General features: G+C 38.0%; 1 protein-coding gene across 1 annotated transcript; it reads left to right on the top strand.

Annotated features, from left to right (window-relative positions):
• Positions 1 to 34: 34 nt before the first annotated feature.
• LOC117954206 (vasoactive intestinal polypeptide receptor 1-like) lies at positions 35 to 24,600 on the top strand. The gene is made up of 13 exons (XM_034887807.1): positions 35 to 328; positions 993 to 1,101; positions 10,670 to 10,777; positions 11,891 to 11,991; positions 13,113 to 13,210; positions 14,037 to 14,169; positions 14,375 to 14,528; positions 15,947 to 16,007; positions 16,129 to 16,198; positions 17,131 to 17,225; positions 21,382 to 21,511; positions 22,927 to 22,968; positions 23,221 to 24,600. Exons 1-13 carry the CDS (start codon positions 212 to 214, stop codon positions 23,365 to 23,367), a joined length of 1,365 nt encoding a protein of 454 aa, XP_034743698.1. The 5' UTR covers positions 35 to 211; the 3' UTR covers positions 23,368 to 24,600.
• The last annotated feature ends 1,862 nt before the right edge of the window (positions 24,601 to 26,462 follow it).

Genomic DNA, 26,462 nt, shown 5'->3' with positions numbered 1-26,462 from the left:
AGAGAGAGAGAGCGAGAGAGTGAGAGTGAGCAGATGTGAGACAGCAGCTCTTAACTCCCACAAGTTTGCAGCTTGCAGGGACAACATGGGGATTCGTCTATTTTAAGGAGTAGTAGCCTACTTTTTCATACCGGGGCTTTAACAAATAAGTCAGTCTTTAAGAAGATCCAGAGGAACAAATAACCTGGACTTGCGCTCACATCATCATCCGATGAGGGATTTAAAGAAGAAAGATGAGAAAATGGAAGTGTGTTGTAAGGCTCTGCTGGGACGAAAGGAGACATTCCTAATCTTCATCTTTTATCTTCATCTGTGTTGCAGGCCTAGAGTGAGTGCTTGTTCTTTTATAATTTATACGTTATTTCTATCTAGGCCAAAATACTCTCATTCGTGAAGTGAAGAAAAGTATCATGCAAAAGAAAGGTACATCGTCTGCTGTATATTATCCTGATAATTTAACGACATGGCCTACTTTATTATAACATAATTACATCTTTATTGCAACGATATTATAGTTATTATCATCTGCAGCCTTCTCCGGCTCCTTAGCACGCACCACACACTTGGACAGCAAATGTCCTCATTAAACAGCGGGCACTAATTAATGCTAAGGCTCGCGACCAGGTCAACACCTGTCACCGCCTGCATCGATCAAAGACAAAAGTCAACACAGAAAACACAGATAAGATATTAAAGAAAAGAGGTCCAGATGATTTCTGAGGTTTGCGCGTGCAAATACGCAAACGTCTGAGACGATTTTGTAGAATGGAAAAACTAACTGCTTGAAAAATAAACCTGTAGAACTACAAGTGAGAGAAGAAGGTGTCTATCTATCTATCTATCTATCTATCTATCTAAGAAGATGGTTCCATGTTCCCCCCCCCCCATCGCTGCACCCACTCATTCAAGTGACAAGCAAAGAGACTCGCCATGGGGATGCACATGTCTGCTTCAGACTACTGTAGATGACTGAAGTTGTCTATTCCTTTCAGGCTGAAGCAATTCATCCGGACTGCGCCATCATCTCCCAGCACCTGAGGGCTCGGGAGGTTTGCAGCCAGACGAGGAAGAGCGAAGCGCAAAACAAGACCGAGCACAGCGGTGGGTTGGTGTGATGCTGCTGCTGCTTTGTGTTTCTTTAAAAGATCACTGGGGAAACCTTCGCGCACTGCGAGCGGTTGTTAAACAGTAAAGTGGGCTAAACCTAAAAAGAAAACACAATGTTCACACACAGAAAGGAACATGACGACGGTTAAACTTTCTATAGGATGTTTTATTTAGCAGTTAATTGTTTTCTTCGTGTGGTATGATTTTTAATGAGCAAAGTTTGCAGCTCATTTCATGTGATGACCCTGTGATGACGCTCCTGATGGGAGCACATCCATGGCATAACTCCCCTATTATCCCTTGGGCCTCTAAATTAGTGCTTGACATCCATTTTATTTTGCCACACATTTAATGACTTTCCTAATTCTAACTTAAGATAACTTTAAATTAACATGATGATATTTTAAATTACCTATATACACAGTTTCCACTATTGTTTTTTAGATACATATTACTAATAATAATTAGTATATTATTAATATGATAACGATATATTTTAAAGACCTTTGTTTAGTTTTTTTGTCTGATATTGAGGTCACTATAACATGTGATTGCATAATCCTTAGAGCCCTTACCTGACATAACCATACCTGTAGTAGTGGGAGAACCCCCATTATTTCCCACACCGTGCAAGTGGAAGGGAAAATATGGTTTATGTGAGGTCATTGATAGTTCACACAACATAGCAGAAAACTTACCAAAGATTATCATGCATTGTGCATGAACATGGTGTTTACACCATGTAATCTTCATAAGTATGATCTAATACCCAGATTGAAATGTTTTGTTCCTCCTGTTAAGGCTTTACCAGCTTGTTGTTCTAATTTGACATTATTATATAATAATAATAAACCTGGCGTTTCCAAAAGTTGCCGCACTGCGTGTCTCATATCGAGCCGAACTCTTGTCCCCTTCATCAGAAACTGCCCCAGAACAACACTCTGGCAACTCCCCTCAGAGAGAGTGATGAAATTCAACATCTAGAAGTCTAGACTAATTTGATCGTAATTACGCCAGCTGACTGTGAACGCCAAGGTGTCTTCCGCTGCTCATTACGCTGATAAATGTATGCTAATGAATTTCAACGAAGGTGTGTTTGTGCGTCCATCAGTGTAATGCCAACCAAGGTGACATCTAATCATGCAGAGTTGGAGAGTCATTCTGAGTTGAAATTTCACCTTTGTGAAACGATGACAGTCATCATCAGTGACTGACTCCTGGTGGTAATGTAGACGTCATGTTTTACACTGCTGTGGAATTATATAAAATAGAGAAAGGCAGGAAAACCTCACATTTGAAAACCTTGATCACTTTATTCCAGACCACAGACTGTGTAAATTATAGAAGCAGTCTCTGTGACGTCACCTATAGGTTTCTGAAGAGCCAAAACAAATTCTTATTGGCTCATCCAAAAACGTGCAGAGGTGGAGCGTGGATGGAGCTGAGGCAGGCTGAATGAAGCTTACAGTCTATGCTTGCTTCTTGTGACAGCAATCCAACGTCACTCAAAGCAGAATGCTCTTAATTATGCTGAACTTTAAGCCTTTAAGCCTTGGTCCCAACTGACATAACTCAACAACTGGAACCCAGTGAGATGAATCCTTGCACCTTTAGGGATCCCCTGATGTTTCGTCTAGTAACACCCGGAGGTTCACGTTTGTGGTTTTAAGTGAAGGGATTGTCATGAAATTTGGTGCAGACATTATTTCCCTCTCAAAACGAATTGTTGTAACATTATTAATTCTCTGACTTTTCTTCTAGCAAGAGTACCATCATCAGGTTGACATTTTAATTTGTCCATTTCTTTGGTTTATGACCAACTACCTGCTAAACTAATGGCCTTTCCATAAGTTGTACATTGTGTTTAGTGCTAATAAGGACATGTTAGAAAACTAAAAAGCTAGTAAGATGGTGAACATGGTAACCATTGGCACGTTAGCATGGTCATTATTAGCATGTTAACATGCTGACATGAACCCAGTATAGCTGTGGCTTTAGATGCTGAAAAACTACTACTTGGCAGCTCAAATGAGGTTCATCTCATCCTTTTTTGTGGGCAGTAATGTCCCCTCTTGGACACAAATCGGACTGCACCCACTGAAAGAATCGGTCTATAGTGACTTCATTTATAAGCATAATTTTGGAACTGTTACCTATTGAGACGTCAACTGAATGCATCCAGCTCAATAAATAAATTGAGAAAGATGTCATCCAGTTCCTCCCTCAGCAGGGCTCTGGAAGCACTCACCTTATGTCCAAAGTAATTGTATGAATACTGATTTAGCATTAGCTGCTTTACTATCTTTTACAGTTTTTGTGGTATCACTGTTTAAGTTGGGTGTTTCATTCAAGCTTTTGTTGATCTTATAAAGGAGTGATTATTGCATGACTCCATGACGGAGTGGAGGATGACATCCTCAGAGTGAAAAGCCTGGGAACATTGTCTTAAAACCTCTATAACTTGCGCTCATGCCCACAATATTTACTTGTCATACATAACTTATACGTTAAATCATAGTGACGGCTTTTCTGAAAAAAAATAATATATTTCACTTTATTTCCATACAATTTTGGTGTTATTGAAATTTATACTAATTTGAACCATTCCCACTTTTCCAATTATTATCACTGCTTTACCTGCTCATGCATTGAAGCCAGCAATTTAGTTTTGTTTCAACAATTTAGCTGTTCACAAGCATTTTCTCCAGGATATGCATTTTCTAGTTTCACATGCCGTTGTTAATCCTAAGTGAGGTGACAAGTCAAATGGCTGAATGTATTGCTTTCTCTAGAGCTGTCTTTGGATAAAGGCCCAAGAACAAAGCCCTGCTCAGAGGGAGATACAACTTTTGGGTTGATTTGAAAGGAAACGTTTGAAATTAATCATCAACCTCTTGACATGAATGCTATTTGTGAATTCTGACAGTTAGACACACCAGGAAATTACTTTGTTATGGTTTTCCCCACATAGTAGTTCAGAATTCCCAGTGCGGATACATAGAAGTTTACACAAAGACATCAGTCGCATTGAAACAGTGTAAGTTTACATAATTTATGGTTTCTTGCTGCATGGTGACAATTATTAAGTGGATGACTGAGGACACATGCTTCTTCAATTTAGATAATTGTGCCTCATTCTTTCTTTTGATTTCAATCTCAGGCTAAAACTGAAATCTTTTCATTATCAGCACATCACAGTCACATCTAAGGTGAAATAGGCCTATCTAAGAGCAGGAACTCCCTTATGGGAATATTATTTCACCCACTTGATAGTCAGTACAACTTCCATTCACACTCACAAGCAATCTAATCAGCAAATCCAACAAAACAAACAGCTTGCAGTAAACAACCTAGATATCACTTTTGGTTTGAACACAGTACAAAATCCATCCAGCCATTGTTTTATTCTGGACCAAAGTGTTGATGACTAATCAAATTTAAAATCTATATCATATACAGTATTTCCCTCTTCTACATGCTAAATCAGCCTTTTGCTGTCATCCGACACTAAATTAGAGGAAGTACAAAACCTACTTTACCAAACACTACTTTACGTAATGGGGCTGGTGTGTGTTGTCCCACTTCCTATGCCACCTTAACATTAGACATTTTTTTAATGAAGCTACAACTTTACAACTTTCTAATGACTTTAACACCTGCTTTGCTGCTGCCAGTTTATTTTTTTACAAAGCAACAGCTGTAGCTCAGTAATTAAATCAGGTCAACCTTCAGCTCTCCTGTTTGGTTGTGTTTCTTCCAACAACAAAAGCGTCTCTGCCATGAAAACTGAAATACTATTTGGAAGCTGGTAACTCTGTTGAATAAATGCCTTGTGTTTTTCTATTAGGATTAAACCTATCCGTGTAAACCAGAACACAATCCTCCCACGTACGATATGCTTGAAAGGATGTTTCCTCTCTCACCAAATCTAAAATTTAGAGGCCAACAATTGTGGCTCTAAGAAACCATAATGTTGGAGAATAAAATCTCTTAGGCAACATTACACAAGAGGCGTGTGTGGTCTATGATATATGGAGTTATTCACCATGTACCCAAAAAAGGTTAAGAATCTTCATGCATCTACCCACTTACAAAAGCACAAGGATACATAACGTTTTGGTCATAAATGTACCCCGTTTGTGTTGCAAGTCACCTAGGTGTAAACATGAAATTAACTAATGTGAATCACTAAAGTAGATATGAAACGAAAGCCAACGAAAACTACACTATTATCAATCATTAATTTTGTAAGCCTGCAGCTTCAGGTGACACTGCAGCAGACGGTTACGTTACAGAAACTACAGAAAATAAGCCAGATGAGGCTGATGCTACAACCCGTGACGTTCCAAAAAGTACAACGTTACAGTCTACTCACTGCGAAAAACTAGACTACACCACTGATGAGAGGGTATGTTTTAATGTAATTATTTGCAGCATCATTAAAGTTTGAATAATTTATTAAATAAACAAATTGAATAATTTAACTGGATTTATATTATGCGGCAGTTTGCTCACATAAAATTAAATACAAACGAAGAAAGAGGATTTCTAGTCTTGGCTGAGTCAACCTCAGCCAGCCAAAGTGAGCTCATCCTACAATCTCTTTGTAGACAGCTTAGTATTTCCCAAACTAAAACACAGTACAAAAACAGCTCAACTGTGTTTGTTTGTATTTCCCAAACTGAATAAATGCTGCACATATAAACACAAAGCTGCTTTTCTATCTTAATTGTGTTGTAACTAAGATATCCGCTAAAACATGTTTTTATTTGTTTTATACAAGTGTAGATTGTTAGTCACATGTCCGCAAACTTTTACAATCTAACTCTAACATAGAGCTGTGTCACTGACTCACTGAGACAAATAATGCAATCCGAACATTTATAAAAAATCCACAGCGTTGTATAATAAAATGAACTCACTAAAATGAGCATGGCGTGTTATCATGCTGATTTGAGCCCGTTGTCATTAAACGGCTCTGGTTCTAAATATTTAGTTGACCTACCAGATTGCCTGGTCCAATATTTTTGTTGTATGATCCTTGATAGCAATTACCTCAGCACAGTCATTACCTCTTCCTCTAAACTCAAAAAGATTACAGTTAACTGCAAACACGTAACCACGTCCTTTAATTTCAAGCCTGTACTTCACTGCCAATCCTAATTATTTTAGTCTTAATGAATTTCAGCATGATGCACTTGACAGGGGAGTGGTTTGAAAAGCCTTGTTTTTGTGTATGTGATTAATGGAGGCTTAGTGTAGATAAAAACCCACGAAAGAGGGGAAAAAATGTGTCTTTATATTGTGCGAGGACACACCAAGAGTTTTAAGTTAGCCCTCAAAAGATGAAAGGAACCAACCTTTTCCACAGCAGATATTTTCCAGGAAAATCATTTGTGTAGTTTAAGTAGCAAGTGAGAATTGTCCACGATCTGATAGACTACGTATGTACTTTTACTGCTATGGCATGTCAAAATGTATTCTGTAAAAATTGTCTATTAGGGTGCAAGCTTTCTAAAGACTAATCTGTACCAAAATGTCTTTTGTGGTCCCCCAATCTGTAAATATGTTATATGTTCCTTTCACACTGCCATGAGCCTCGTAGACAAATAATTGATTTACTAAGAGATGATTTAGCATCTATATCTGTTAAAAAGTCAAATAATGTTCCATGAAGAAAATGTCTAACACTTTACTTGAAGGTATCCACAAAAGAGTTACATAACACTTGAATGAACACATGACACTATTATGACACATTCATGACACATGAACCCTAACCTTAACCCTACTTGTCATGACAACACGAAATGACAATTAATAGATGATAATTAATAAATCGTACATAATGAGGGAACTTACGTTCAGTGAGTAATACTGAGCATTTTGACATCTCAGTGGAGTTTGGACCACATACGATGGCGGAAATATAAACACAATTAAAGTCCATGGGAGTGGTTTTAAAACTTAAAAAACACATAATTCATAACCCCGCCCCCCCAACTCATTGAGCTAACACTCATTAAAAAGACAGACCTGAGATCTGAAAGTGCATTTCAACCCAATGCCTCTGCCCCTCATGGCTCCTTTCTACTTCAGGAATATCAGTCTAACTCAGCCTGACAGCAACAAAGGGTCCCGGGTCCTCCGTGAATAATTGCACACCATTGCTTTGTTACGTTGGAGGTGACATCATTTTCATGAGACCAGCTGGTTGGATGCAAGTGGTTGCTTTTGCCAGACACAAGAGAAGGAGAGAATAATGGATTTTGCAGATAGATTAGATACGTACAAATGACGTAAGGAAAATGGAAAAAGAATATTTCATCCAGACAGATTGTCTTGTAATTCACTGCTCTGTCACAGATTAATGTCAGAAGCCACAACGGAAAGCTCAAATAACTTTTTAATGTTAATTCTCATGTCTTAGAACCACTAGCAATTCTTACATGTTCTCAGTGTAGCTCCAATGATGTTACAATGTCTTTGGTTCATAACCTGCTAGTTTGGCTGCAAACTCTAGTTCTGCTATACATTTTGATGGCAAACTACCTTCCAGTAGATGAGTCACAGCATCTCAATACAATGCATATCAAAAGGGGTTTAATATGACTGCAAGTGACATTATTGGTTAATTTCTGTCCCTAACTGTGCTTTCATAACATTAAACTTTCCTTTTGTTTTACTATAATAAAGAAAATGTTAAATGTTGCGATAAAATAAATGAGAGACTAAGCACAATATGTGGCTCCCCGATGTCCGGCTGAGAGAAGAGAGAATCTTAATGGTTTATGCTTTAGTCAGAAATCACTCCCGGCCCCTGAATCACTTTTATGTTTCTTGAAACATTTAGCTCCTGAGGAGTTACAATTTTTTTTACAGAAGAGATTTCCGACTGAAAATGTATTTGACATTTACTTTGGTCTCACGTCAGCCTTAGGGATAGATAAACAATTCTTGTTTTGCCTTTTTATTTTTTTAATACATTTGTCACTGCTGTTGCATTTAACCGCTGTGGATGATGGCTGCAGATATTTTGCAGCACTACACACACCACGTTTATCAAAGTGGAGAGTAACTCCGTCCATTCGTTTGTTCAGTCTTACCCAACCCGTCACCTCATGTCCTCACTGATATGCAAATTAGTCAATTTTAAACAGTACCGGTAAGCAATGCCAGGTTAATCTAGAAAATGGCACTTTAGGACAGTAGATGGAAAAACCTAAGCAATGCAAGGACTGTGGCTAAGACCTGTTAGCTTATATGTATTTATTAGGCCTTTCAGGTTTAATAAAAATATCCTTTTTTGGTTACTTGAGAAGTATGTAACTAGGCAATCAGGTCACCTTTATGTACTGTAGTCTCTGTAGTTGGTGTAGGGGGATTTCTGCAAATTAAGGGTCAATGTTTCAAGTCTTCTCTCAATAAATGTAACAGCAGGGAGCCTTTGATGCTGTGAGAAATTTGTCAATATTTTGCAGGACATTTTAAACTCATAGAGAGTCAGTCAGGAACACGAACAGTGATGCATACATAGTACTGAATCTTCTTTTACTTAGTTAGATTTAGTTACATTTACATGCACAAAATATTGGTGGTACACTGTAAGAAAAGAAATTGTCTTTTTAAGCCTCTTATCTAAATGCATGAACTGTCTGTTCCTTATTATAAGCATGAAACAATGTTCTATTTATCCAGGGGTTGTCCTTGTGTGCAAAACACACACTTGCAGAAACCATTTCAAACAAGACTAAGAGTCTACAGCCATGCAATAGCAGCTCTGACGCCGTACGTGCTAAATGCTGATCAGCATGCTAACATGCTTATAATGGTGATACAACATGTTTAGCGGGTACAATTATCATTAAAGTTTATTTAGATAGGGACAGATACAAAAACATAGATAAGCTTAGACAGTCATCCGATGTATGTATCATAGTGTTTTTATCTGAAGCTAATTGATGACACAACACAGTGTGTCCCAAACTGTCCCAGTTAGATACTAAATGATTTAACATTAATCATATTCTTTGTAAATCTTTACAAGCATTCCCCGAAAGAACCAAGAAAGCCTGCCTTTTTACTTGACCCAGATTTTCTTCAAAACTTGTCATTTTCAGCCCATAGCTTGTTGTTTGTCATTTGTTGTTGTTTCCCAAAACAGAATTTTGCAAGGCAAGGGACCTCAGACAGAACATCAGGCGGTGCTGATTATCAGGTATCAGCAGTGTTGTAGTACCACTTTTTGAGGGTCTCAGTCTTGTCGCGGAATCAACCACATTTTTTCACTGTCCTGTCTCGGTCTCAGATAAAGAGGATGTAAAACTTCCTGCTTAAAGTGCAAACAATAACTTGACTAAGTTCTAGCTTAAAATGTGTCAATGTTAACCTCCGTACCCCTCCCCATTAGCACACACTCACAATGTGAATGTAGGGGACAGGAGAAGATGTTCTGACTGTCTGAGATGTCAGCCAAATTGTCATTTATAATTATACATTTCATTTGATACAATTTTTAAATTATATTTTTTCAAGAGTTTATTTACAAAACAACATCTAAAAGAATACACACACAGTATGTAAATTCTACCGTGAAAGGCTAACCAACCCAGCTGGGACCGTCTGAAGCTTTTATCTGCACTCAGTAAGAAAGCATAAAGAAAGGTAAGCGAAGTATGATTCTAGTGAAGCTAGCTGGCTAAGGTTCTCAATCTGCCTGCCAAAACTGGTCATAAATCTCTTCACCCCCACCCAAAGTGATTTAGTGAATATTAGCTATAAGAATGAACTAGTTGTGTATTTACTATATGTTTAAGTTGTTTGGTCTGGTCTGGTCTTGGTCTTGTCTTGGTCTCCTCAAAGTCTTGGTCTCGGTCTCGATACACTCTGGACCTGGTAATGATTTGGTCAGGTATCTCCCTAGGTAGATATGAATTACACATGATTTACATCTACCTGATGATTGAGTTGAGATTTCCCTTAAAACCACTAATGTCAACCTCACCAAAGTCTTTATGATTCATCCTCTGGGAACCACAAATGTCTGTACAAAAGATTACGGCAATTCATAAAGAAGTTCTAATATTTTTCTAAGAAATCACAGTGGTGGACAACAGTTCTAATGTTAGACATTAAAACACAACATTTTAGGAAAACATTAAAGTAAGTGTGTCTCGCAAAAAGCAACTTGCCATAAGTTTCACTGTCTGGGCCCTATAGAACTGAGAAAATTAGATGATGGCTCTTGTTTTCATGAAGATATGTGTATGACTGCTATAGTCCAGCAGACAGAACAGCTCAACTGATAGTAATGTGATGACACGGGACTGACAGAAAATGAACATTAACTTTTTTATTGATTTGTTATGTAAAAAGCCAAACACCCAACATTTGCAAATGCAGCAAATACATACTGTACCCATGCAATGCACAAGTCTCATAGCAGCCCTGAAATGTTTTCATCCTTGTTTACATGGTAACTTTGCTGCATAAAATAGGTTCATCATTATTGTTTCTGTAATTATTGACTCACCCTTCTCCTCCCTCTGTCTGTATTTTGCAGAATGTAACACAGAGTGGGATGAGATTGGCTGCTGGCTGAAAACTGAAGTTGGACAAGTGGTTAATGTATCATGCTCTGATGTCTTCCAGCATTTCTCCAGCAATCAAGGTCGGTGTCCATGTTAATCCAAAACTTAACAAACAGAAAATATAACTCAATTCCAGTAATGAATATCAATACAGCTGTCAAAATATAGAAGGTAAAGGGGAAGTAGCTCCACTACTAAATATATATCATCTACAACTCTAACGCAGACTGAAGTCGCAGTGATGAAGGAGCACACAGTATGAATTATTCATATATGCTTGTTGACAAGAAGTGTTTGTTGGAAGGTTTCTGTCAGAAGCAATCACGTCAAATCTGCAGTTTTTTAACTTTAAGGTTTTATGTTTCGAGGTAATGTCCTTTTTGAAACAGTTACAGTTAAAACTAGAAGGTCATTAGGAGAATGCAGACTTTCTTACATTAATGGAAATCATGACTCATTGCAATCTGAATTGCATATCACTCAAGCAGAGTCTTTGGTTCCTGTTTGCTTAGCTCAAAGGTAATAGAGAAAACCCCCGCCGCCATGCATTTCTTTGTCTTTGTTGAAACAGTCCAGTTAATTTCTGCATGCACACACACATCTGTGGCACATACATTTAGATGTACAATCCCACAAACACAGCAGTGCAGGCAGCAATACAGCTGACAACTGTCTATGGGAATGTAGCTTACGGTACACCATTTAAAATATTAAATATTTTATTTTATTTCACAATACAATTTCTCACAATCACAAACTTGAAAATAATGCAGTTTGAAGCAATAAAATCAGTTTTTTTTTATCTTTCCTAGCCGCATTGCACAATGCCAGTGGCTACAGGACTCTGGCACATATACAGCTTTGATTTATGTGGCTGATTGTAACAGATGTATATACTGCCATGTTTCTCAAATTTATCATATGTTTGTAATTATATTGAACTAAAAGTAGCATAAAAGTATTCTCGAGTAAAGTAAAAGTTCCTCAGAATTGTAAATAGGTACAGTACTAGTGTAAATTTAAACTGCATGTTAAAGTTCAGTCAAAATGAAGTGACAGAAGGTGAAGAATGACAAAATGTTTGAGCTCCTGAACAGATTGTATGATGTATTGTGAACATATTTGCAGCGGTTGAATTGCTTGAAACCAGTTTGTAGCCCATCTTTTCTCCTTGCTCTCTGCTCCCACATCAGGGTATGTTTACAGGAACTGTACGGTGGATGGCTGGTCAGAAATGTATCCTCCCTACAATGAGGCCTGTGCTTTCAGTGACGACAGTGGGCCTGAATCTGAGGTATACACAAATGTTGTTGTAATTATGTCAATCAGTTGAGCTTCTTCATGTTTCCGCCAGAGAGTTTTATGACTATTCGTTTCACCGCTAACCAACAATAAGAATTAACTGATTAATACAATAGTTTAAAAAAAATGTAGTAAAAACTAAAGTTAAAGCTATTTTGTGATCAAATTGTTTTTTGTTTTATTTTTTAATATACATTCAACAGAGTGGAAAGCTGGGAGGGAGACAAAACAACAAATGCAGAAACAGTCACACACAAACACAACAGACACACACACAGACAGACACAAGACAAGGGAAACTAAAATTAAAGTTAGTGAAAAAACTTTTTTTAGGTTAAACAATCTATTTCTCAACTGCTTGTCAACTTGCTAGTGCTAATTTTAAAGTAGAAAGTTGTGATTTTAGCTGCTCTTTTTTTCTGCTGGTGGCTCTCTGCTTGATAGTGTTTGTAACAGAGAGCTACGTGACACATGTCACTATATCGATGAGAACTGGCGAGTTAAATCGGCCGTTCTACACACAGAGTATGCCAAGCAGAGACACAGCAGACAACCTCACCAGTGGATGCAGTGGAGACAGGTTCAGACAGGTTCAGACAGGTTCAGACATACATGCTGTGGACCGCTCTGGACTTGTGTAGTCGTGCAAGCAGTTTCAGGAAAGTGACTGCATTTGTCCACGACAGTGGACTCTCCATTCTCTCTTATGTTTAGTGCAAATACAACATGCATTTGTCATACTTTTGTTTCAGGAAGACATGTATAGGTGAGGTAACTTTGTTTCATACAAAACTGTAAAACAAATTACATATTTTTTTAATGCTGTATTGTATTATTAATCTGAATCTGCAAAGTAACTAACAACTAAGGTTGTCAAGTGGAATATTTCCTTCTGATGTGCAGTGGAGTAAAAATATAAAGTGGGAGAAAATGGAATTAGCCAAATAAAGTGTAAGTACCTCAGAATTCTACCTAAGTACTGTCCTTGAGTAAATATTCCACTAATGTCAGATCCACACTTTCAGACGTGTGACATTCCATTCATTGAGTCATTTCCCATTCATACAATTGACAGCATCATAATTAAATCACAGTGTGTTTCACTCTTTGCAGACGAGTTACCTCTCTACATTCAGAAAGGTTTACACAGTGGGCTACGCCACCTCGCTCATCTCCCTCATTACAGCCATAGTGGTGTTCACAGCCTTCAGGTAAGACCAAAGCAGCACACATAGTCCCAGATACACACAAACAATAAGGGCAACAAAAAGGGATAACAACTTAGATGCTCACTCACACAACATTTAGGTAAGATCCTAAACTGGAGTGTTTAGAGTGGTGGAGATTTTACATATTACCAATTTAAAAAGCTTTTTTAATGACAAGTATATATAACGCTAATATGTTCCAACATACAGTATATTTAGATTATAGACTGTCAGATCAGTAAAGGCCCCAAGAAAGCCTTTGTTATTTAGAAGTTTTGGAATTATTAGTAATGCTGTTGGTGTACAGTGGCTTAACAAGGTTTACTCACCCATGCTAAAGTTGATTAAAAAGAGGAATGAAAAACATCTTTTGGAAATTGATCTTGATGCCTTGATTATATATATATTTTTAAAATCCAACCTTTTAGGACATCACTTTTCTTTGTGAATGAATAATGTAAACAAATAAAGGTTCTTCCTTAAAATACAGGGGACATGAGTATACACATACCCTATGTTAAACTCCCATAGAAGAAGGCAGATCTTTATTATTAAATGCCAGTTATATCATGGATACAGGATACTATGCATCTTGATAAAGTTCCCTTGGCCTTTGGAATTAAAATAGCCCCCAACCTCACATACCCTTCACCTTACATAGAGATAGGTGTGGTGCCTTTAAAAAGAAAACTCTGCCTGCTTCTATGGGAATTTAACATAGGGGTGTGTGTACTTATGCCCCCTGTATTTTAACATTTATTTATTCATTTGGTATTGTTCATTTACAAAGAAAATTGTTCTCAAGCCATTGAATTGGTGCTCCTTTCAGGAAGTTCCGCTGCACCAGAAACTACATCCACATCAACCTCTTCTCTTCCTTCGTGCTGCGAGCCAGTGCTGTTTTCATTAAAGACACCGTTCTGTTTGCTGATGAGACCCTGGACCACTGCTCTGTGTCCACAGTGAGCACGCTTATTAGCCAATAATGTTTCCATCATGAAGCAAATTCCCAAATGGGCTGTATGATTGAATTAACAGTGTATGAAGAAAAAAATAACGACAGTGGAAAAAGTAGAAAAAGTGATGAATAGCAGCTGTGGTTTCTCAGCAAAATCCCTTCACTAGACAAGATTGATGACTAACTTTACTTTGCTGTGCCCTCTTTAGACAGCATGCAAGTCAGCCGTGGCTTTCTTCCAATTCAGCATCCTGGCCAATTACTTCTGGTTGCTAGTGGAAGGCATGTATCTACAGACCCTGCTGGCCCTGACCTTTGTCTCTCAGAGGAAATACTTCTGGTGGTACATCATGATTGGATGGGGTGAGTAAAGATGACTGAAGAGGTAGTCTGAGGATGTGCAAGACTACGACAGACTAACAATCAAGTGGTGGTTGGATATCTATATACACATAATATTTTCATATATACAGGAGAAGATTTGTTTGCAAAACATGAACGACTCTTTTGGTATGACCCCCTAACCCCCCAAATAGTTCAGAGAATATCATACTGAAGATAAACAGACAAAACTGACAGAAGGGCATGAGAGAAAAAGTCACAATAACAAATCTGTCTGCTACTTCAGCGACACTGACAGTGCCATGGATTTATCCATACACAGCATAGTTAGGCCATTGATATTTCACTGCCATGATCAGGCCATAGGTTCTAATTTGCACAAACTGGAGTCACAGACTGTGTCAGAGAGACGAAAGTGATTCAGGTGGTCATTCGAGAGCCTGCTGTTTGTGATGTTGTAAAACAGCACGTTGAGTGATACTGGAAGGTTCTCCTGTTGTCTTTGTCTTGTTATTACACAAGATATATTTACATTTGGGTTGTTGGAATCTATTTCCAGACAGCATATTTATTTCCACAAACCTGGCAACATTTTATTTACACAATAGCTGTTTCTGTGTTTCCTTGGCTTTCCCTTTGTTTTCTACCTTATCTGTTGCTGCACTGCACTAAGCTCTCCAGCGATGTTTTGAGTGCTTTCCCTTTGTGTTATTGTGTTTTCCATGGTTTTCCCATTTCCTTGTTTAAGCTGGTACTCTCAAGTGCTGACGTTGCACAGCCTGTATCATTTTTGTCCTGTTACCGCAACGTTCCAACACAATTGAGCGACTACCGTCCATGTTTAGTTAGGCAGTGAAGGTGAGAAACAGCTGTTCATGTGTTGTGGAGACAGAAGCAGATTTTCTTAATCTTTTAGCCAACAGAACCAAGAATTTTTCTCCAGGTCATGCTGGGCTTTTGTTGTACTACGCTTTTTGTGAGAGTTAATGGTTATGATGATACATCACACATTCTCCATTCAACCATATTAACCAACAAAATACATTCAAACCTGATTATAACATGAAAATATGCAGTTGTTGCTAAGGGAAATGTGGACCTAAATACCCTTTTGTCCGGTATTTGTGGTCTTACAAGCTGACAAGGAACCCAGGGTGTGTGTTTGATGTGGTGCTCACCCAGTATTCAGAGTGGCTCTGATGTGTTTTATCAGCTTCTTTCCGGTTTGTACCATCTTGCTCTCTCTCCGACTCCTGCTTTCATCCTGTGTCTGCTTCTTCTTCTGGCATGAAGATGCAAGTGGGAGACAGATACTTTAATTCAGAATGTTTTACATGCCTCACATCATTTTCCTTACAAATACATGTCAGTTGTACAAATGAATTTTACTTGACACATACACAATGTGTTAATACTTAATCTTTGCTTTTACGTTGCAGGGCTCCCATCAACAGCTCTTATACTTTGGGTGTTGACCAGATTCTTCTATGATGACAGAGGGTACACGTTAACACATGACTATATTTTCTCGTAATTCACTGCTATGTGTACCAAGACATGTTAGTAGTAATTATTGCAGTGTCTAATTTAAGTGTAACATGAATTGAATTTCTAATTGTAGTTGCTGGGATGACACAGACAATGTTCCTATTTGGTGGATTATCAAAGGACCAATAACAGCCACCCTGCTGGTAAGTGAAACTGTACCTCTACTAAATCACTGTCGGCTAAGCTCCGCTCCTCTCAGTTACAGTTGCTACGTCTGTTGAACTCTCAATTCTCGCTTTCACGCAGTTTACAATGATAAGAGTTTTGAAGAAGAGTGGAAGGTCCACAACATCCGAATACTTTTAAAGGCTTTACTTAATTGTTTGGGATGACACATTTACAGGTTACTTTCACATTATCACGCTATTGTTCCTTTTTTTGGTCCTGCACAGTAGTAGAATCCTGTATGCTAAACATAATATAACAATAATTATATAATATACAATAATTCTTTCTCTCTGAATAAAGTGTAGTAGCGTACTTGATTCTTAAACAAGGTGTAGAGACTAAGCCCAATCTCTAAACCCCTGAGGTATCTTTCCACGGGTAGAATAATTTACGCACTTTTTACCTTATGATCAATAAAAGTTCAAGTCATGTTTGCCATTAACACCGTTGGTACTATTCATTTTCATGAGACATAAGTTAATGGTCCAGACAAATTACTGCTTTCATGCATTGTTTTTGTGGTGTTTCTATGCGTGTGTCCGTGTCCGTGTGTGTGTGTGTCTCTCTGTGTGGTCAAAAACTGTACGTGCTTCTGGGTTGCACCTGAGGAACCAAAGACTGGTTCCTATTTATACTAAGGAGACTAATTGGCTCTTACACAAGGTATGGAAATGTAACATTATTTGTAATTGGTAAGTATTAACAATGTATTCTAGAGGTTTGTATTTCTATTAAGTCATTATAGCTAGGATGCCACAAGAGTAGGTGAATTAATAGTAATTTTTTAAAACAAAGTTTACTTCACTCAGTTAACTTTCGTTGGCAGGTTTTCACAGCTGAAGAAGCAATGAAATATTGTCAGATTTTTTTTCTTACTCATACATACATGTGCACGTGTTTCTATCAGGTCAACGTAGGCATCTTCATCAATGTGATCCGGATCCTGGTTGAAAAGCTTAAATCTTCTGCAACGGCCGGGAATAATGACACCAGACACTTTATGTAAGTCACAACTTACTAACACAACTGGAAAAAGACGGTGAAAACTGTTAAAAAATTAAACTATATTCAGAGTTCCTCCAGAGTCGCTCACACATGGAGATTGAACTTTAACATGGTTAGGGTTAAGAACAGGTTGCTACTCGCTAAACCATGTCTACATGTCTGCTCTCCCCAGTACGTTCTACACACATGCCGAAGGGTGCCTTTTTCGTGGTATAACACACGGACAGCCACTGCCCAAACGTCTGTGTTTTACGAGTTTGGAGTGAGAACGGGTTGGGTTTCACAGCTAGGTTTGGTCGAAAAGTCACTCTCAAAGATCCTGCTGGGAGGTAACATCCAAACAGCTAGTAAAAGGACCACTGATTGTAATAAATAAATGAAAGGAGCCGCTGATACCAATCAGCTAACGCAGGCTTGACTTTAGAGCCTCATATGTCAAAATTAGTGAACTAAACAGGATTCATTAAAATGAGACTAGCATAATGTTAGATGTGTTTAACAAGGATTCGTTTTGTGAGCTCTATGCTACCTTTATCCCCTCCTGCTGGCTACTAGTGTAAATTACAATCAGCTGTATCTAAATTTATCTGGAAAGGCAAACGGCCACACCTTAAGATGTCTACTCCACAGAGTAGGAAAAGGGATGGTGGTCTTTCAGGTCCCAACTTTAAACAGTATTCTGATCCTTTGTGTTAAGACCCCTCCTTACCTGGTTTAATCCAGATATCTATGTTTGCTGGCGTACCTTAAAAAGTGCTATGACAGAGCCTTGGTCCCTCTGTGACGTTCTTTTTGACAATGTTTCTAAAAAAAAGTAACCGAGGCAAGTCAAGCCATTTTCACAAGCTGTCACAGTGGGATTTGTCCAAAGTAACAGATCAGATTCATACAGATTGGAGCAGAATGTCTGAAAGGATTCATTTAGTTTGACAGGTTCAGATCCAATATTAACATTTGAGGATTTAATAGCGGGAATATCTGCAAAATAATCACTGGATCTTAATCTTATAGCGAGAAGGTGAGTAGTTGTAGCACACTGAAAGTAATAGCGATGCCTTGTTCTATGAATAAGAAATTCTAATTCAGAATGTTGTTTATTTCTTTCTTAACTAATGATTGTTCTAAAGCTATTTTATCACAAAAATATTTTTCCAGAAAAAAGTGTCAGCTATGCTTCGGCCCCATTATCTCTCAACTTGGAGATTAGCTGAAACATACTTCCATATAGCTTGTAACTGGATCACTTTTCCCCCTTTTTTCAACAATACAGCACTCCTGATTGGTGGAAGGCCGATAACAGCCCCACAATGGGACAAAGGGGAGTTCATCGTCCAAAAGACCTTTTTAGTGTGGCGGGCTTGTTACCCTTCTCTGACTTACAAAGTGCATTCAATCTACCACACTAACTCTGATGGCACGTGTTTGCCCAGACCTGAGTGTCAATCTTGACTGGCATGATGTATAGTCTAACATCCCAGAAGTGTCTCGCAATCAAGTCCAACTCAATCATAGGACAAATCTCACCCCAGTGAAAATGCGCCACATGAAAATAATTAACAGCCCTTTATGCACTTTCTGCCCAATAAAAGCTTAAGTTATATAACTTCACATGTTCTGGGAGTGTTCTCCTTTTGGTCAGTTCTTGAACAATATTGTCCCCAAAATGACCGCCTTGATTGGTGTTACTGTACCCGTTACTGTTAATGTTTTGGTTCTGAATTACCTGTAGGCCTTCAAGCTCTCTAGAGCTCAAAAGCGTGCTGTTTTCTGGACTTACATCTGCTGAGAAAATGATTGCAACCTGTTGGAAGCCATCTCATGACTTATCTGTTTGTACATTGATCCTTTATTTTTTGGATGTTGTCTACGTGGAATTATCTATGGCTCGCATTTATGGAGCCCCAGGAAAAACTTTGGACACTTGGCTCAGCGTTGCGGAGTCTTTGAAATCCATGCAGTGAATTTGTGCAACCGTCTTTACTTCTGTTTGTTTTTGTTTGCACGTGTGATTGGTCCCCTGTTTTGTTTTTATCTCTGTGTGTGTGTCTGTTGATGTATGTTCGTCAATGTCTGTTTTCTGCATGTATTATTTGTAAGCTGTGGACGTCACTCTTTTTGTTACGTTCTTTTTGTGTTTCCCCCCCTCCCGTCTTTCTTCTCTGCATGTTCTGGCCTTGGGACACATTCTTATTTTCAGTGTTTTTCCTGTGGTTTGTTTGTGATTTTTCTTTAATTTGTAGAACACAAATAAAAAAGACATTTGATCACAAAAAAACACAAAGTGACCAAAAGGGAAAGATGAAATAGTCTAGTTAAAATATATTGGAAAAGCATTCATAACTCTGAGGCAATGTTTTATTTCAGGTTTTATAAAAAACGTTGGCTTGCATCTGCCTGCGAGCCAGCACCTTGCAAGGATAAATGTAAATATTGAAACCAAGTTCTCACAAACAAAATATTCAGTAATATTCAGAATAATTGTGTTCTTCCAAAAATTGTAAAACTGCTTAGTGAGAAACTTTGAAGTTTAGTATGGAGAAAGAAAGGAGAATGAATCATTGAAACCCTTGATGCAATGCTAAAGTCTTCCTCACAGATTAAAAGAAAAAATGCTGCCTTTAAGAGTCCACTCAAGGCTGCATTACTGAAGTGAATCTGTCTTCCTTTTAAAATTGGGATGGTTTAGATTCCAGCTCAGCTGAATTAAATTACAATGACAGCAGCACATAGAAATAGAACCAGATAACAGAAATAGATGTCTGCTGCATCGCAGGGCGACATGAATGCTCCACCAGTTCAATGAATATTTTACACTTTCAAAAGCTTCATCTCTGTCTTACAATTGTGAATCTGATCCAGACGGATCTCAGGTGTAACAAAAGACTAACACAATCCTATTAAAGGCCTGAGCCTAATCCAACCTTTTTTTATTTCACTTTTTTTTTAAAGTCTTTCATCTACCAGCAGCCAAAGCGGTGATGTTATTTCTGATCGGAGAGATTATTTTTGGTATTAAGAAAATTGAAATAATTATTCCTTCCTTGTGAGAGCTTTTAATATAATATAATTGCCAGAGAACAAGACAATTTGTAGACATCTGTATTAAATTAACTGATTGATCTGTGATAAATTATTTTTTGAACTGGCTTTGAGATTAGATCAGTAGATGTGTGCCACCTGGCCAGCTTGTTTTACCATATTTTTAACATGAAGAATAAACACGAGAAAAACAAGATTAAGATAATAAGACAGTAGAACTAATCAGGGGTGGTTGTGATTTTGTAATTTTTGTGGGATGTGTTGTGCAGAGGTGGTGCAATAATATTATATCACCACAATTAAAAAACATGTACACAATTTTCAATCATCACAAATCTGATTTGAACTAACTTTGAGCACAATGCATCAGAGTTCTGTATTCTGACATTTTAATCTACTCCACTGATGATGGTGTTGTTTTAAAAGGTTGGTTTTTGTAGTGAGGATTTGATATTTGTCAAATCCGGTCTACCTTTGATAAAACGTGGTGTAATGATGCATTCTGGCATTTAAAACTGAAATACTGATTAGACTGACACTGATAAAGGTGACTGTGCAGTAAACTGTGAAAAGCCATTATTAGTACACATTCAGTTTTTTGATGTTGAGATGATCATCCTACTCTAAAGGCACCTGAAAAATTTCAAATTTTCTCTTTAACATTAAACATTAGGAAGCAACAATTAAAGTCAGAGCAGACAAAAACCTTATTAGTTATTATTTATCAAGAGTCTAAGACTGAAACCCTCAGTTAATTTGCTTTAGCATTTGAGTTGATTGACATTGGCAAGGCGACACTGTCAAAACAATGTAGGACAATCAATGAAAGTGGCTTCATTATGATTGGTGGATGGGAGTATGTGACATCGTCTGTTTCAAAGGATCCCCATCCAATTTGTAAGACCAAAAAAAAAGAGCAAAGATGAAACAAAACAAAAATCTCTAAACAGAAGATTATGTGTTCATGAAAGACCCATCGCTCAGAGGAAGAAGCCAATTAAGAAAATGTGTTTTTAGGGCTTTTAACACGGATTAGCCAGAGGTTATGCCTTTACATTACCTGGAGTGATGTCTTTTCTTCTTTCTTTCACTCCTCTTGATTTGTTTCCCTCAGGAGGTTGGCTAAATCCACCCTGTTCCTCATCCCTCTGTTTGGGATGCACTACACTGTATTCGCCTTCCTGCCTGAGAACACTGGGGTGGCAGCCAGACTCTACATCGAGCTGGGGCTGGGATCCTTTCAGGTATAAAAATAGAGAGAGAGCAGAAGACAAAAAACTGACTTAAAGACTAAATTAAGACAAATCACAAAAAGTAAAAAAAAAAAAGATAAACTGCTTGCAGTAGGATGCTCTCAAAGACAGTCCTTATTCACAGCAGATATTTGACTCATAGAAACGGTTCTATTTAAATGTTGCCATTTTCTGAAGTTCAATCTCGTTTGTTAACATAAGCTTTACCTTTAATCTGATACATTTGTATGGCTTTATTAAGATGTGACAGTCGAAAGATGGCAGGAAATAAAGGGAGGGAGTGATGGGACGTGACCAAACTTTAACCAGGGGGGTTTCAATAGAATTTGGACCCCTCTTTAGGCTAGTAATATTTCTGTACTCACGACTCATTGCGTTGATTCATTTGTGACAAAGGTCATTTCTTGAGCTTGGCACATTGACTATAAAAAGTTTGGGCTTTCAATTCTGATAGCCAGACACATTTTATAAAATTGATGCAACTAAAATATTAACCAAAAATGATAATCTGTGAAATGTAGAGATGTATTTACACTACATTTTAAAACTTTAAAATGTTTTTATTTGTCACTGGAAATGTGTGTAAAATTAAGGAACATCTTATGGCCCAAACATTTTGTTAAAGCTTAAAATCAGTCCAAATCTGAGACAGATTTTCCATAATCACATTATCTGAGATATTTACACCCAAGAGCTATACCTTTTTGTTGGGGAGGAGTGAGGATTGGACCCAAATGCAGAGATGAGGACAGCAGGCAGGCAGGCGGGTGGTAACCAGGAGTTTATTGTCCAAAAAAAAACACAAAGGAAGCCTCAACGAAACAAACCACCCAGAATACAAGGCAAAAAGCAAACATCCAAAAAAGACAAAAGCATATAATCACCAGGACCAGGGAAACAGGAACAAAATCGGGGACACTGCTACAAAGCGACGTACTGACAGGCGAACAAACCAGAATGATCTGACAAGAGACAAAGGAAACACTGGGGTTAAATACAAGAGGTAATGAGGTCATGAGGAACAGGTGAGACGTCAGGTGAATCACATTAGGGCGGGGCAGGACAATCAGACAAACAAAGTAAAGCTGGACTAGGAAAGACAAGACAGGAAGCTGACTGACAAAAAATAAAACAGGAAGTAGAACAAACAAGTACAGAGAAACACAAGACAGGACCAGCAACAAAAGACCAGAGAGAAAAACAGACAAAAACACAAGGAGGCCAATGAAAAAGGGAAAATGAACCCAACTAAAAACCCCAAACCACAACACCTTTTTTCTCATATGTTTGAGGCTGACTATACATGTACATACTATCAACACTAACTGTAGTGATTCAAGTGGAGTGTGTATTAAGGATTGCAGTGTTATGCTTTGAAAACAACCGCCATGTCTCTTGTGTTGCAGGGTTTTGTGGTGGCACTGCTTTACTGTTTCATGAATGGAGAGGTAAGTAAACGTAGGTGATAACGTTGTTGTACAAAAGTCCTGCAAACATACATCATTGACAGACAGACAGACACACAGACAGACAGAGAGAGACAAAAACAAACATAAAGCTGTAACATCTGTGCATTTCTGCAAGTTGAAAATGCGACATTATCTGCTACAGTGTTTTTTCTGATACTGCCACTGGGCTCAGTTGTACATTTTACACAACATTTCTTTAACAAAACTAGTTAGTTATGTGTTTGTCTACAGGTCCAAACAGAGTTGCGGAGATGGCTGTGGAAGTGTCACAATCAAAATCCTCTCACCCCAGCCAAGCGAAGTATCACTCAGGTCACAGTTCGAGCCCGCGGGGGGCTCGGGCGGCCTCCTTCTAGTGGCCACATCTCTTCAGTATGATTTTTAGGAGAACATCCATGAGATACAAGTTGTTGTGATAATGTGACAGAGTCAAGTAAACAATCAGATGCAAAGCTCAATCTGCTGATGGTATTAGTTCAACAACCCCTCTGGCAGGGAAGCGTAATAAAAAATGGGGAGTTATAAAGAATATATATATTGGTGTCTGCAGCAGCAATGACCATCACAACACACATCTTACACTGAGTCTCGATTTGTGAGGATGCCATGGTGACACTGTGGAAAGCCAAACGTATGGACAGAGGTGGCCCAGAGCTTTCAGGAGGATGACTTATACATGGTTCTGTTTACATTTTGGAGTACAAAAATGGCCAAATGTTGAGGGATTATGTAGAGACGGATGTGGAAACAATGAACCTTGATAAACTTTGCTTAATTGTGTAAAATGAGGTTAACTTGTTCAATTTGTTTGTGCTGCACTAAACAGTTTCATTATTTCCTTTCTGGCTGAAAATATGTGCAGGACTGACATGGACTGAGTTTGCTAATTGTTTTTTTCCCCAGCAATTCAGCTGTTGCTAGAGAGACATTTTTAATCATGAAGATCCAGGGGAACTGAACAAATGTATTTAAGGCTGTCTGTTTGCCTGTGTGTGTGTATGAAGTTGCCATATCTTGGGTATGTCATGTCTTAAAAGACTTCTTATTTTAAGAGTTGTCTGTTTTGATGAGCCATCTTTGAAACACGGTATTTGTCAATATTTATAAGCTAGTTTTTTCTTCATCCGTCAAAACGGTACTGTATAACTAGATGAAGCATTTCAACTGACAGTGAGTGTCTTAAGATATATTGTATTGTAAGCTTCGTTTTCTTTCACAGGGTGCACATGTTCCACCAAAACAAGTTCCTTTCCAAGACCATTTTGCAGAGCCACTCTCGCTGCGTCCATAGCTTAGCAGGCCCTTGTGATTGGTTTAAAGAAATACTAACAACCTAGAGCTTTTTTCCAATCCCAGAATGAATGTGTGGGGTAGCAGAGCTTACTCCAAAGTGCTGTGGAGATAGGTTTGCCACTGAGAGAACATATGTACCTTGAACCTTGATTTGGATGGAAATTAGGAAAGAGTAGCAGCAAATTGGTCTGTCGTACGGTTCTCCTTACATTAAACTAATTGGTTTTAAACAAGCATCTTATTCGGCAAAAAGACAATTTCCTCTTATGATAAAAAGTAACAACATACTGTTGCCAAATCTGTACACTGTCCATTTTAATGGATACAATAGAATAGAAATGTATATTTGAAACAGGGACAATGAACAGCAACAAATGCTAATTTCCACCTGTAGTCCCTGGGCAGGTATGACATTATGGGATATGGGATGGGATAGCTAAACGAACTAAAGCAAATCTTCACAAAATACAACAATTTACCAGATAGATTTATTTTGCAGTTAAACTTACACAACCTGGGACATGAATTTACAACACCAGAAGGCATGTTACACATGACACACTGTCACAGGTAGAACATAATATGGATTAGGTCTTATATATATTCTTTTTAAATTTAAGTTACTTACATCCTCATTAATGCTTGTCATTAGATACGCATGCGTACAGTATACACTCTCTTCAACATTCAAACATACTCTAAAAACTGTTACATTAACATAAATATACAAAAACACGGTTACAAACATCAAGAGGTCAAGAGGTCCACCAACCTGTGCCAAAAATATACATCTACAGTGTACTGTAAATATAATCAAGAAAAGACATCATTTGTACACCATGGCAAATTGATAGCAGGAGACATATAAGAGCAGCTGAGCAACATCGGTACATTCACAAATTTGTTGGCAATCAACTCTCTCACACACACCCACACACACACCCACACACACACACACTAACAGAATAGTTACCTTTAAAGCAATGGTTTGACATTTTTGGAAAAACATGAAATGTTTACTTTCTTGCTGACAGGAAGGTTAAGGGGGGCAGTTAGCTAGTGATAATGTAGCTATTAATTAGCCAATATACACTAGCAAAGATTTAACAGCTAGCTAGTAGTAAGTAGCTAGTGGACACACACTAATAGCAAAGTTATGTCTAGGCCTACATCTTGTGGATTTAATCTGCACAACAGAAGAGTAGAAATACATGTTGTGGTTTTACAGGAAGGTAAGTGAAGTATTTCCTGTCGACAGAGCCAGCTAGCTGTTTCCTCCCGCTTCCAGTCTTTGTGCTAAGCTAACCGGCTGCTGGATGTAGCCTAATATTTAGCTTACACACATGAAAGTGGTATTAATCTTTCAAAGGGGCCCCAATTCTCAATTTTTACTCACATCACAGTAGATTTAGAAATTAGAGAGAGAAGGAAGAAAATTCTAGAATTAAGAGGGGATCAGTGCTGATTTAGAAAATCCTAATTTCTAGGCTTGTTTGTTGACTTGTGTAGAGAAAACATATGAAGGTAAATATGGTGCAAAAGTGAGAGCGCGCAGAAAACATCACAAAACATAGATGTGAACAATGTTAAGCATGGTGCATTCAAATGCCCTACCCCTATTTCATCCAAAATCCAAAGTAAAAAGCTCAAAAAGCAAATCAATGCCAGTCACCCTTTCTTTAAAACTGTCAAACGAAGATTCTAAGACTTTGACGCCACCTTGTGGTAAACAACCATACAGCGCATACATAGTACAGTAAGGAGTTGTCTACTCTTCTTTTACAGACAGTAACAGGTTTTAGACATGGTCGTTTCCATCTGAGCCAATTCAGACTCAGCTGGTGATAGAACACGTAAGCAGCAGCAGAGTGGGTTTCATCACACCCTCATACACACATTGTGTTTTATCTGTTGCAGTTGTTCCGCTTCCTAATTAAACCTCTGGCTCTAGTTCATTCGATAGTGTCTTGTTACGCATTGTTTTGTCCCAAAGCAGCCAAGTTTATGGTAAATAAATATACATCATTTTCTGTTCAACAATATTCAATATATTGTTTATAGATTCTACATTCTTTTAATCCGCTCAGATGACAGTCAAAAAAATAAATATCTTGAGTAAATGCTGGTAATAAATCCTCCTGTATGTATCACATGTCATCTTATTAAACGATTTCCTCACC

The sequence above is a fragment of the Etheostoma cragini genome, chromosome 12 (genome assembly GCF_013103735.1).
Source record: "Etheostoma cragini isolate CJK2018 chromosome 12, CSU_Ecrag_1.0, whole genome shotgun sequence".
Taxonomy (NCBI): Eukaryota; Metazoa; Chordata; class Actinopteri; order Perciformes; family Percidae; genus Etheostoma; species Etheostoma cragini.
Note: the sequence above shows the minus strand (reverse complement) of the source record. Positions and strands in the feature narration are given on the sequence as shown.

Coding starts and splice junctions, on each gene's coding strand:
- LOC117954206 (XM_034887807.1), top strand. CDS start 212: ATGAGGGATTTAAAGAAGAAAGATGAGAAAATGGAAGTGTGTTGTAAG. Junction 1,102..10,669: donor AAACAAGACCGAGCACAGCG/GTGGGTTGGTGT, acceptor TGTATTTTGCAG/AATGTAACACAGAGTGGGAT. Junction 16,199..17,130: donor CAATAACAGCCACCCTGCTG/GTAAGTGAAACT, acceptor TGTTTCTATCAG/GTCAACGTAGGCATCTTCAT.